We start from the raw sequence: 13,488 nt of genomic DNA on the forward strand, positions 1-13,488 counted from the left end.
TAATCAGACAAGAGGGCCTGAGCAAATACGAACTGCCTTCTAAGCAGCTGTGTTCCCTCCGTGAGTTTTTGGATGACCTTCATAAAGTTTGTCACTCCTGTAACCCTGGAAAACTAATTCCTGACCCATACCTCTATCACATGGGATCAATTAACCAATAAGAATTTATTGATCACCTGCTATGAGCCCAGCCTTGTAGGGAAGACAGGAAAAGACAGTGTCCCTGCCCTCTTCTCCCTCAAAAAAAAAATCTGGATTATAACCTTAGAAACCAATTAGCAAGCAAGTACATGATAAACTGTGCGCTATAGAAATTCAGAAAAGAGTAATATAGTTAGAAGCTTACTGAATGAGGTGGGAAGGGTTTAATTAGGGGGAGAAGATTGGTGAGGGCATTCTAAAAATATTGTGACCAAGGTATATACTTCTATTTGTATGTGTTGTCTCTCAGGACAGAATGTCATCTCCTTAAGAATGGATTGTTTCATCATTTTTGTGCCTGTGTTCAGCACATGGTAGGCACTTAATAAATGCATGTTATTTGATTGAGGTGGAATTGTCATGAGACAGGGAAGAGGCCAGAGGAGAGGATTGTGAAGGGAACAAGAAGAAATGAGATGGAAAACCCAAGGTAGGGATAGATCGTATAGGACCTGAATGCTAGTGCCTTTCATCTGTTGAGTATTTCTAATTTATCCTGTCTATACCTTGTTTGTACATGGTCATTTGCACACTGTCTCTCCTGTTAAGACAGTGGGCTCCTCTAGAGCAAGGACTGTTTTTTTTTTTCACTTTTCTTTATATCCTCAGAACCTAGCCCAGTGCCTGGCATATAATAAATAGGTCCTTAATTAAATGCTTGTTGACTCAACTAACTGGCCTCGAATGCCAAGCAGAGGAATTGGGAGATTATTCTGTGGGAATAGAAATCCAGACCAAGCCTGAGGATCACATGGGTTTGTTTTATTAAATATTGTTTGTTTTATTAAAACACTTCCTTTTGCATAACCTGATTTCTCTTGGGTTTGTGTTCTTTCTGAGAATATCTTGGGGAAACAGCGGTCAGTTCCAAAAGCAGCGGTGGGTGGTGGTTCATGGAGTGTCACCTCTGAGTTTAAGGTATCCAGGTGGAGAGAAAGTGAGAAGAAGCTAGGTCCAGAGGTGAACCAGCCTAGCTGCATCTCTCCTTCCCTAGTCACCCTTGCGGCATCTGTCTGTCTCTTCGATTTGGGGCAAGTAATTTCCTTTCTGTGAGATTCGGCCTCCTCTCTGTAAAGGAAGGAATTAAATACACTAAGTGGACTCCAAAGTTCCTTCCATCTCCAGATCCTAGGATCCCCCACGTCGAACCACCGTAGGAACGAACTAGGTGATTCTGAGCCAACAACTGCCCTTCTCTGGGCCTTGGTTTTGTCTTGTTTAGTTTTTCTCTGAAAAATGAAGGAGTTCGAAGTCAGTGAGCTTTCAGCCGCTTTCCCTGCTGTGACATTTCTACAGTTCCGTTATCTTTCCATCTGTATACGTCTTGTCTCCCCAGCCAGACTGTGAACTCTTCAAGGGCAGGAACCGTGTCTCTCTTATCTCTCCTGGGGCGCGGGGTTGGGCTCCCAAAAGATGCTCATTGCACACTTGCTGATTTTTTTTATCAGTCATGCCTAGTTGGCTCCCCTCTTAGGTGAGGTTCTGTTCTCCATTTTTAGAAAAGGGAAGGAAAATCCCCTTTTGGTGTATATATATGAAGTCTTTAAACTCATTGGTCATTAAATAAGGTTTACATGACAAAATAATCATGACAACAATAATAACTTTTATATAGTGCTCACTGTCTGCCAGCCACTGTGTTTTAAGTGTTAAAGGGAAGGGAACAACCCTTTATAAAGCACCTACTAGGTGACAGGCGCTGTTAAGTGTTAACGATTTTGTTGTTGTTGTTGGGTTGTTTCAGTCATGTCTGACCCTCCACAACCCTATCTGGGGTTTTCTTGACAAAGATACTGGAGTGATTTGCCTTTTTTCTTCTCCAGCTCATTTTACATGAGGGAACCGAGGCAAACAGGGTTAAGTGACTTGCCCAGGGTCATACAGCTAGTAAATGTCTGAGGTCACATTTGAACTTGGGTCTTCCGGACTCCAGGCCCAGTGCTCTATCCACTGTGCCACCCAGCTGCCCAAGCACTAACGATTAAACTAAATGTTTATAGACATTCTGAGAACTATGCGTCCCCAAATTGATGTAAATTCTGTCATCGTGGCCATGGATGAGCAAAAGAGGTGAGCTGGTCACATCTCAAGTTCTATTAAAAATAACTAATATTTACATGAGATGTTAAAGTTTGTTCCTTACATAAAACCTCAAGATACCATACATGCCAGAAGATTGTCTCCAGGGCATCTGATGGATCCTCTGTGGAGGGCATGGAGAAGAATGTGGACAGATTCCGCTGGAGGGAGTGGGTGGGGACTGTAATCTGTACTGGTAGATAGAATACCTGCCTTAAGGAAATCATGGATCTGTGCCTTCTGGGCTAAGGCTGCTCTTCTAATTAAATACAGTTAATCATCTGATGATTAGGTGTCCCACCCAGATTTTTTTCAGGGATGTCCTCCCACAAAATCATGTTTTGGTGGAGGTTTTTTTTAGTTGGGAGGGACTGCAGCAGCCATCAAATCCAATCTATGCCCCTCCCCCAAAAAAGAATATCCACTCTCCACCTGCCTGAGAAGTGATCATGCAGCGTCTGCTTGAAGACCTCCAGTAGTGGGAAACACCACTTCCCAAGGCGGCCCGTTCAATAGCTCTCATTTTAAGGAACTTCCTCCTGATGTGGAGCCTAAATCTCCCCCTTTGCAGCTTCTAGATATTGTTCCTGGTTCTGCCAGGACAAGTCTTCCATGTTACAGCCCTCGGTAAGTACCAGAGGATCCCTATTTTGTGTTCCCCCATCTTCTCTCCGGTCTTTTCTTCTGGCTGAGCATCTCTGTTTTCTTCAGCTCATCTCTGTATGGCGATGGGATCAAGGTTCTTCACCATCCTGGTTGCCCTCCTCTGGATCATCTCTCCCCAGAGACAACCAAAACTTGTAACAGGATTATTTATCCCGCTCTCTCCCCTGCTCCCCATATACCTTTAAGACCTTGGTCTTGGCTTGAGTTAGTACCAGAAGTACAGGCCCAGTTGTTCCAGAAGAAAGATATACGCTGGGCTCTCTGCACAACCTAGTGACTGACTGTTAGGGTCAACCAACTCACGGGCAGCATGATACAGTGGAGAGAGTGTTGACTCTGAAGGACCTGAGTTTTAATCCTGCCTGTAACATTGACATTAAAGTTGGGCAAGTCATGTAACCTCTGTGAGCCTCAGTTTCTTCATCTGTAAAGTGAGGGAGTTAGACTAGATGGACTTTGCGATTCCTTCCAGCTCTAAATTTTTGATCCTGTGGGTCTATGAATTATGGGTCTGGGGAGGAGGAGGATGATCTTGACCCAGTCTTCCTTATTTAATGTTTAAATATCATATGTTATCAACCAAATATGGGGAACCTGTCAGGGAGAGAATGGAGTGAGAGAGGACTGCTAGGATCTAGATGTAGGAGTCAGCCTAGATGGCCAACAGGTCAAGAGACAGTGGTGAGAGGCAAACATGAAAGACCAAGCTGGATTACCAATGGAGATTGGTGTTTGGGATGTACGGAGAGAGGCAGGTGTGAACACACAAAGCAATGGTGTATGTAGAATTTTCCAGCCTCTCTCCAAGACCCTAGGCCTAATAAAATTTAGCAGTGGAAGGAGGGAGCTCACCATAGTAAGATGACTAGATTTGAAGTCAGGGGACCTGAGTTCAAATGCAGACTTTGCTGTATATTATTCATGTGACCCTGGCCAAGTTACTTAACCTGTCTAGGGCTCTGTTTTCCTCATCTGTAAAAATGAGAGTGCTGGCCTGAATGATCTTCTGGAGATCTTTTCCATCTCTAAATTCTATAAGCCTCTAAGTGAGGCTATGACCTTCTAGAAAGCAGAGTGGGGAGGAGAGGAAGGGAGAGGAATTTAGTAGTATTTCCTGCCTGTTTCCTGGCAGCCTGATAAAAATGCTACCCCTCAAAGTGACCCTGGTTTATTTTTGAATCTGGTTGTCGCAAACCAGATCCCTCGGTCTGTATGTGGCTGACTGAGTTGAAACTAACTAGATTTGGGGGTAGTCATGCCCAAGACTGGGAGTCCACAAGGGTAGGTAGTTGATTTTTTTTTAGGTATTTCTTTCTTTAAAATAAGATAGGAAAATGATGTCTTTTGGCAAGTGTCTTATCTAGTTGTTCTGAAGGAGTTGTCCCCATGGGTTCTCATAATCAGTAGAAATTCTTCATACATGCATGCACACACATGTGTAATCTTGATTACCAACAATTCTTTCCTGAAAGTTCAAATCCTGCTTATTTAGAATGTGACTAGATTGGAGTGAGGAGGTAGCAAAAAGTTCAAACTCTGGTCCCTTGGGGGAGATGTGGTGGGCCACCAAGGCCCCAGTCCCTGCTTTGGACCAGTTCCTCAGCCTCATCACTGTTGCAGCGTTGGAAACAAAGGGGGCTCATAAAATTTAATGAGGAAGGAATAGTAGCTCTGCTCTCAGATGGGAATCCGGGCCCTGTCTGCTGGGGACCTGTTAATTTCATGAAGGTGATGACTCAGGAACCTGCTGGCCCAACGCCTTCTTTCCCCATGGGAGCCAACGGCCCGTCCATCCCACTTGTCTGCCTTCCTCCCTTTGTTTGGGTTTAAAGTAGGCAGTGTTCCATTCAGAGGGACCCAGATCACCATGTGCGTCACAGCACCAACTCACAGCAACATCATGCTTTAAGGTCAGCCACGTGCTATTCCCACAACTCCGCTGGGAGGTAGATGATATCAGCAGTATTAAGCTCATCTTATGGGGGAACTGAAGCATCAGAGAGGTTAAGGGAATTATCAAAAGTTACAAGGATTTGAACCCAGGTCTCCTGCAGGACTCCTAGCATAACGTTCTGTCTACTACCCAACAATTGTCTCTGTATGCGTGTACAAGAGTGAGCTTTGTGCTCTTCAGAACCATTTCTCAAATAATTATTTATCATTTGGTCCTCCCAATATCCCTGTGAGGTCAGAAGGATGGGGATTCTGCCCCTTATTTTTATATATATTTTATTGATCCTTTTTGATGTGACCTCTAGATTGAAGCCTTCCTTAGAATAACAACAAAGGCATTTAATCTCAAACATCTAACGCGGTGACTATATCTGATCATGTAAATGGTATTCTGTCATAATAGTCCACTGCTCCTCTATCAGGACTGGTGATATTAGCCTAATTTAACAGACAAGGAAACCAAAGCTCAGAGGAGGGGAAACCCATGCACTGTTTTTCCATTTTAGGTCTCCGGTCATTGACTTTTCTGAGTACACAGGAGACCACTGTGACTCATTTCCAGTGATGGGCAAAAAGAATATATTGGAAGCCAATTATATTAGATGAAAGGAAGATTTTCTCATTGTGAGGATTATTATTTATGTTTTTAATTTATTTTTTATTTTTAGTTTACAACACTCAGTTCCACAAGTTTCAGGGTTCCAAATTTTCTCTCCCTCCCACTCCTCCCCCCAAACCCCCAAGATGGCATGTAATCCGATGTAGGTTCTATATATACCTCCACATTGAACTTATTTATATAGTAGTTCCGTTGTGATGAAGAACTATAACCAATGGAATGAATTATGAGAAAGGAGAAACGAAACAAAAAAAAAGGAAAAAAAAGAGAGAGTAAAAAAATTTGCCTCCATCTGCATTCAGACTCCATAATTCTTTCTCTGGATGTGCACAGCTTTTTCCATCATGAGTCTTTTGGAGCTGTCTTTAACCTTGCATTGATGAGAGGAGTCAGGTCTATCAAAGTTAGTCCTTACAGATACTGTGTGTCTGTAATCATGTATAATGATCTCCTGGTTCTGCTCCCCTCACTCAGCATCGGTTCATATAGGTAATTCCAGGTTATAATGAAGTCCGTCTGCTCATTAATTTCTTATAGCATGACAGTATTCCATTACATTCATATACCACAACTTGTTTAGCCATTCCCCAATTGATAGGAATCCCCCTGATTTCCAATTCTTTGCTACCACAAAAAGAGCTGCTATAAATATTTTTGTACATATGGGTTCCTTTCCCACTTGTTTGATCTCTTTGGGATACAACCCTAGGAGTGGTATTGCTGGGTCAAAGGGTATGCACATTTTTATATCCCTTTGGGCGTAGTTCCAAATTGCTCTCCAGAATGGCTGGATCAGTTCACAACTCCACTAACAATGAAACAGCATTCCAATTTTCCCACATCCTCTCCAGCATTTATATTTTCCTGTTCTGTCACATTAGCCAGAGGATTATTATTTATAAGAATGGAGAATCCTTTCCTCCAAATGATAAGGCAATCACCATCTGTTCTGTGTAGATTCCCTATGAAAGGTGGTGTCCTAGTCAGACGTAAGGGATGACTTAGATTTCCTATTACACTCATTAGAAGAGTGCGGTTAATATCACTGGGACAATGAAAGCCTTGTGCCTCCCAAAAACCCACCCCTGATTCCCACTGGCTACTGCCTGGAACAATAATAAGTGACAATAATAGCACTTATATAGCATTGTAAGGTTTGAAAAGTGTTGTACAAACACCTATCTTCACAACAACCCTGGGAGGTAGGAGCTCTTATTGTCTCCACTTTACAGATGGGGAAACTAAGGCAGGCAGAGGTTCAGTGATTTGCCCAGGATCACACACCTAGAAAGTGTTTGAGGCAGGATGGGAACCCGGGCCTCCCTAACTCCAAGTCTAGCACGCTCCTTTAGCTTAAAAAAAAAAACAACTTTGATCCTTAGGTAAATGCCTATTCTTCTGGGAGAGATTTGAATCCCTTTATTAGATCATTTTAATCTATCATCAGCTGTTTATACCAACAGCAGTCAAGGAAAGCCTGAAAGCAGGCTTTAAAAGAAGGGAGGCTAACAGGGTGCTGTTGGCCTAAGAAGGAGCATCAGGAAGAGGTGATAGGTTGAAGGACAGAGAGATTTCATGGGGCCAAACACAGGTTTGGCTGGCTTCACACTTCTGCCAGCCTTGACTCCAGTAATTCTTTCCACTGTGGTTTCTCTGATAGAGAGAACAGAGCATCTGCTTGGCTCTGTTCCCTTGGAACAGTACTGCATGCCCACTCCCTCCAGGTCCTCTACTTTCTCACCCTTTCCCCAGGTGTTCTCCTGAATGGGACCCTGGAGAATTCTTCATGGAAGGCTGCTTTTTTCCTGCCCCGAATTTTACAGAGGCCTAGCCAATTGCTTTTTCTTTTTCCCCCCTCTGACTCCTCCAATTGGCACTCCGCTGAACCATACCGGACGGGAAGCTGGCCTGACTGAGACTGGCTTTTTTGGCCAGTTATGGGTAATCTGTGGCCTGTCTCCCAAAGAAGACACCTTCTAGAGATGGTCATGAAGGAAGAAAACCTTTCCTGCCTCTCCCATCACTATCACAGAAAATGATTTGTCTTAAGACCATGAACCTCCCTGGGTGTGAATTGGGACACATCAAAGAGGAAATATGGAAATTAGAGCAAGAAACCTCTCCCAGCATGTGCCATCATGCTCTGGAGGGAGGGGTGGCAAGAGACTGTTTGTTCTCCTTGTCTTCTAAAGAATGGCTTCAGCTGATTTCAGCTTGGGTGTCGCTGAAGTTGCTTAGCCAGCTAAACAGTCGGGGAAGGGCTATGGAACCCCAAAGATAAACTTGAACATCTTCATAATTATCATAGGCTGACCTTGCCTGTGCTATCTTGCCTGGGAAGTGGTGGGCAAATAACCAAGATTGTATTGAGAGAAGGGAGGAGGAGGACAGGGAAAGGAGAGTCCTTTACTGAGGACTTTATGGAGAGAAGAAAATAAGTTTGCAGTAGAAAAGATCAGGGACAATCCAATAATTGGGGCAGAAGTTGATTGGAAATTCATCTCTTTTCCCCCTCATCTCTCTTTCTCCCATTAGGGAAGCTTTCAGCATGACAGCAGGAATCTTCAGGGTCTGCCTAGTGGTGGTCACTGCCATCATCAATCATCCGATCCTGTTTCCTTGGGAGAATGCCACAATCCCAGAAAATGAGGAGGAAATCATCCACAAGATGAGGGCACACCAGGAGAAGATGCAGCTGGAGCAGCTGCGGCTGGAAGAGGAGGTGGCCAGGCTGGAGGAGGAGAAGGAGGCCCTGAAGCAAGCTGCTGAGGATGGCCAGCAGCAGAATGAAGGCCGGTTGGCCTGGGACCTGTGGAGTACCCTCTGTATGATCATTTTCCTGATGATTGAGTTGTGGAGGCAGGACTACCTGGACGGCATCCCACCTGACTCTCCTGGAGAGGAAGATGACCTTCACAGCCCAAGGATCACCTTCCAAGGCATCAACCTCCCTGATAAGGTGACGCTATCCCACTTTTATGAACGATGCATCCGAGGGACTACTGGAGATGCCGTTCGGACCCGGGAGTTCGTAGAAGGCTTTGTGGATGATCTGTTGGAGGCACTGAGGAGTGTGTGCAACCGGGACACTGACATGGAGGTGGAAGACTTCATTGGTGTGGGTAGCATGTATGAGAACTGGAGAGTGGACAAGCCATTGCTGTGTGACCTCTTTGTGCCTTTCACACCCCCAGAGCCTTATTGCTTCCGCCCAGAAGTCTGGTGCACCAGCAAGTCAGTCCCCTTGGACCTCCAGGGTTATGGCCAGATCAAGGTAGGCTGGGTCAATGAGGACTCTGTGAACTGCATCTGTGGCAAGACCAAGCTGGGAGAGGACTTACTCTGCCTTCTGCACAGTAAGAGCAACAAGATGAGCCCCAACAGTGAGATGGAAGACCTGCTGTGTTTGAAGGACTCTCCATTCTTGGATATGGACCAGGTCATGAAGTGGTTCCAGACAGCCCTCACCAGAGCTTGGCAACGCATCTCCCGCAAATATGAGTTTGACCTGGCTTTTGGCCACCTGGACACCCCAGGATCCCTGAGGATCAAGTTTCGTTCAGGGAAGTTCATCCCCTTCAACCTCATCCCGGTGGTCCAGTGTGAGGATTCAGATCTATACTTTGTGTCTCACTTCCCCAGAGGCCGTCCTGTGGGGGCCCCGGCCTCCAGTACACACTGGTTCCTTTCTTTTGCTGTCTACGAGAGACACTTTCTTAAGATGATTACTAAGGCACTGCCAGAAAATGCCTGTCACCTTAGCTGCCTTCAGATCGCCTCCTTTCTGCTATCAAAGCAAAATCGTTTGACAGGCGTCAGTGGTCTCAGTAACTACCACCTAAAGACAGCTTTGTTTCACTTGCTGCTGGCCCGACCAGCTTCTGACTGGGGGTCTGGGCACCTGGAACCCCGACTGAATGACCTGCTCCGCTTCCTGGAGAAGAGCCTTCTAGAAAAGAAGCTTTGCCACTTCTTCGTGGGCAACCAGAAGGTGCCTGATGCCATGGGCATCCCTGCGGTCTTCAGACGGGCAGAGCCCTTAAACCTCTTCTGTCCCTTTGTCCTCCAGCGAAGCCTCTATCATAAAACAGTAGATTCCTTCTATGAGATGCTAAAGAATGCTTCTACCCTCATCAGTGAGTACTCTTTGCACATTCCTGCTGACCACTCCAGCTCACTCCAGAAACGGACCCTCTCTTAGGGTAGCAGGCATGCAAGGCTAGAGGTCAGGGGGGCATAGAACATCCCTCTCCCAGGTTCCATGCCTTCAGAATCATTTGGAAACCCAGACCTGAGAAGAAGGGCAGACTTTCTTGGGAGTTGGTGCTCATCCTCTGGAGGAAGCCAGTGGCCTCAAAGAGCAGGGAATGTGGGACTTGGGGACCCCCAAAGGCAACAACTCGACTGCTTTTATGCCATATTAGCTGGCTGGTGATTGATGGTTCCATTTACTTTAGGAATCATTCCTTTTTAAGCTCTTGTTTGATTTTTCTCTCCCTTTTCCTTCCTCCCCCTCAACCACTATGGAGCTGGTGTTCCACAGCAGGAAAGTGAGGAACAATTCCAAGCTTTTTGACTTGGGTGTAATCTTTTTTTCTGTTTTTTATATCGGGCCCACGATCTCTACTTGAATAACTTTGCTTTTAGGAAAGCAGAGCAGGGAGTCTCAGGAAGTGGCAAGGAGAGCACAAAGGGCCAGCCGATACTGAAAGAAGCACCTAGCTTTTCTTAAAACTCACCAGGTCCTTGGCTGTGGGCTCCTGCAACCAGAAGTACCACCCGCGTCCTAATGTTAGAATTTCTAGACTCAGCCTCACAACCTAGGAAGCCATCTTGGCTACTATTTATATAAAAACAGAAAAGAAGGATGATGGAGATACAAGGTAGTGGTAAGCCGATGCCTCAGTTACATGGGGTGTGTGTAAAGATTTGAAATGAAGCAGGTTCCTCCAGCATCCACTGAGCAACTCCCTTGCCCCAGCTTCATGGCATATCAGCTCCCCAGAGCATAAAAGCTAACCTGTGGGTTCTGGCTTCCCCACACTCTGCCCTTTCTCTCACCTGTCCCTTTTCTGTGCTGGCCTCTACTGGCATTCTTGTCAGTAGAATAATGGGGTGTATATAAGGTGGGGTTAGGGTGTAGATTCTAGTTGAATATTAAAAGGGGAGGGGGTGGGGAGAAGCTGAGATTAGAAAAAGTTATGTTGGGGGATGGGAGAGGAGAGAATACTGAGGGCTGATTTCAGAACCTGATGGTGATTGTGAAGAAAGTATCCACTTCCTACAACATTTTTGGTGCTAAGACCCATCTGTCCTCACAAGTCTGGCCCCAGAGTTTACCTGTCCTAATCCTTTGTGTCTCATGACTTTGAAGGCCCAGAACTGAGGAAGGCATATGAAATGATCAGTGAGAGAACCATGGGAAGCAGAAATACCAGAAGGAACCTGCTCACCTTCCTGGGTTTTCATAGGACAAACACCTAGAAGGGCTCTGAAGGAGCCCAGGAGGGCTCCTTGTCAGCCTAGATGTAACCTCCTGGCCGGGCTTCTGCAAGACGCAGAAATGTGCATGACAGAATCCATCCCTGCCTGCATTTCACTATATGAATGACTCAGAAGCAAAACCACAGAATGTCTCAGAAAAAGAAAGCAGAGCCTTCCCATGTCCTCAGCCAGCAGCCTACCAAACATTGTTGGGGCACCGGCAGTAACTTAGCCAGTTTTGCCCCGATTGTATTTGATCTGAACCACAGGTGATGGAGGACTTGGGCATGGGAACAGGCAGTCCATAAAGGAGTGGATGGTAGAAGTTCTCCAGCATTGGAGCCTGGCATGGGTGGCACCAGCCCACGGTAGCTTTCACTCACACCCTAGGTTTCCTCTACTTTGGCAGTGGCTTCCTCCGTGCAAATGGAGCCAGAAAGAAAGGGGTGGGGGAGGGAGGAAAAGAGTTGAACAATCACCTTGGTACAGTTTCTTTCCCAACTCTACACCCCTCCCTGCCCTAGCAATATAGAGTTATTGAATAACTCATCTATTGATCTTCAGGGGTTGGATCCCTGTCATGCCTGAGAAAAAGAAACAATTTCTACCTCTCTCTGACTCTTAATAAAAGCCACTCTCCTCCCAGGGATTCTTGACAGTTTGCTGAATAAACGGTAATTATCAGAGAGGGAATCCTGACAGGTAAAGGCCCTGGCTAGGAGTAGTTAAAAATTACCTTAAAAAAAAGAACAAACCTAACTTCTAGTTCATGTAGCTTACTGATAACACAGGGTACTAGCTTATCCCTGCCTATTAAGGCAGTACGATTGAGTGAAAGTGACTTGAGTGAAAGCAGGAGGCAGGAGAAAAGTTTCCTCTCTGCATTGATTCTAGTCTCCCACAGGGAGCTGCAGCCACCCCCCTGTGCCATCTTGGGTGCCATGGCCCAACCCTCTAAAGCACTTGGCGGTGGCAGCTGCTGAACCATGGGTGGTCAATCGCCTTATTTATTGCGGCCTTTTTCCTTTTCAAACCCCTGTTCTGTACTCTCTCTGATGCTCTTTGAAAAGACTACAGAGATCAGGGACCAACTGGAGTCCAAGTTCCAACCCAAATCCCATTTGACTTTCTTCTTTGATTCCAAAGGATATTTTGCTAAGGAATATATTCTGCCTTGTTTTTTATTTCTAAGACAAATCCTAACGGGGCAAAATGGATCTTTTTTGTATCCAAATGCTGCTTCTAAAGCAGAATGTTGTTGAAGTTTTTGTCTGCACTTGGTATTTTATGCCGCCTTATTTATATTATATTAAAGAGTTAAGTCTTGTGAAAAGTGGCTGTCGGTGGTGGTTATTTATAGCCTCAGGAAATCTCATGGGCCTCAGAGGGCAGTGTTGGATGGGGGAGGGTTGTGAATTTCCTCTTGACACAGGGAAGCTTTCACTCCCTTTTTACGCATTTAGGAAGTATTAAAAAAATATTTCTGGCTGATCTTTGAAGCAGGCAGGCTGCTTGTGTGCTGTCAGCTATGGTGGAGAAAAGAGCCTTGTGAAAGAGGGTATCAGCATGTGGCTGCCTTGCAAATTGTTCCTCCATGGTGGTAAGCATTGGCCCTAGAAGCAAATGAAAATTTGGAGGAGTTCTTAAAATGGAAGTGTTCTGTCCCTCTGGCATTTGACTCCAATAATGGCACAAGCATTCCTGTTTCCCCCTTGGGAGTCATCTGCTGCTTCCCAGGAATGTCCTGTCCTCTGCATCACTACCTCTTCCAGCATTTTCTGTGCCCTGCATGGGACTATCATTCACTCCCCCTGCCTGACCCCCACAAAGGATGACAATGCCAGCCCTGGTCAAAATCATGGCAGGTAAAACTATAGAACATAACATGTTTGACCCTAGAGGATTCTTGGCTCTCATCCAGTGCAGTCAGTCTACTAATTTCTCAGACTGATTGATTGGAGAATCTCAGAGAAACTAAGGCTCAAAGAGTCTAGTTTTCAAAGCTCTCTCGTTTCCCTTTTCTGCATTCTTTCCTCCTGTTTCACTTCCCTTTATTGCCTCAACACCAGGTTCCCTCCTACCACTACTCTAGCATCTCTTGATAGGGAGAAAAGCCTCTGATGAACTCACCGAGCAGGTAGGTGATAGGCTAGGGAATTCTTGCAGTGTGATTTACATTTTAAAAACAACTGGGCAAGAATCAAAGTCCAGTGGAATGAGCTTCTAATGATGAAATTTTCAGCATCCTAGAACCTTGGACCGGTTTAAGTTTTAGGATGTTGGAAATTCTACTCTTAGATCTGAGAGTGGGAACAAAAGGCCCTTCCCAGAATCCCTCAAATCACAACATTTGTAGAAAGCATCCTAATTGACCTCTATCTAAAGGCTAGTCCTGGGAATTAAAACAGGAACTTGAAGAGCAAGATTTGGGTTCCGTTTACCTCAGTCATAACCATCTATTAATCAGAGATGCATTCAGCAGCAAG

General features: G+C 45.3%; 1 protein-coding gene across 2 annotated transcripts in view; it reads left to right on the forward strand.

Moving 5' to 3' along the window:
* LOC118830310 (inositol 1,4,5-trisphosphate receptor interacting protein) overlaps window positions 1-12,331 on the forward strand; it is a 28,439-nt gene extending 16,108 nt beyond the window's left edge. For both annotated transcript variants that reach the window (XM_036737244.1, XM_036737243.1), the window contains one exon: window positions 8,054-12,331. In XM_036737244.1, coding sequence (XP_036593139.1) covers window positions 8,067-9,719 — 1,653 coding nt within the window. In that variant the 5' untranslated portion in view covers window positions 8,054-8,066 and the 3' untranslated portion in view covers window positions 9,720-12,331. The remainder of the gene's footprint in view (window positions 1-8,053) is intronic.
* The last annotated feature ends 1,157 nt before the right edge of the window (window positions 12,332-13,488 follow it).

The sequence above is a fragment of the Trichosurus vulpecula genome, chromosome 8, assembly GCF_011100635.1.
Source record: "Trichosurus vulpecula isolate mTriVul1 chromosome 8, mTriVul1.pri, whole genome shotgun sequence".
In the NCBI taxonomy this organism is placed as follows: domain Eukaryota; kingdom Metazoa; phylum Chordata; class Mammalia; order Diprotodontia; family Phalangeridae; genus Trichosurus; species Trichosurus vulpecula.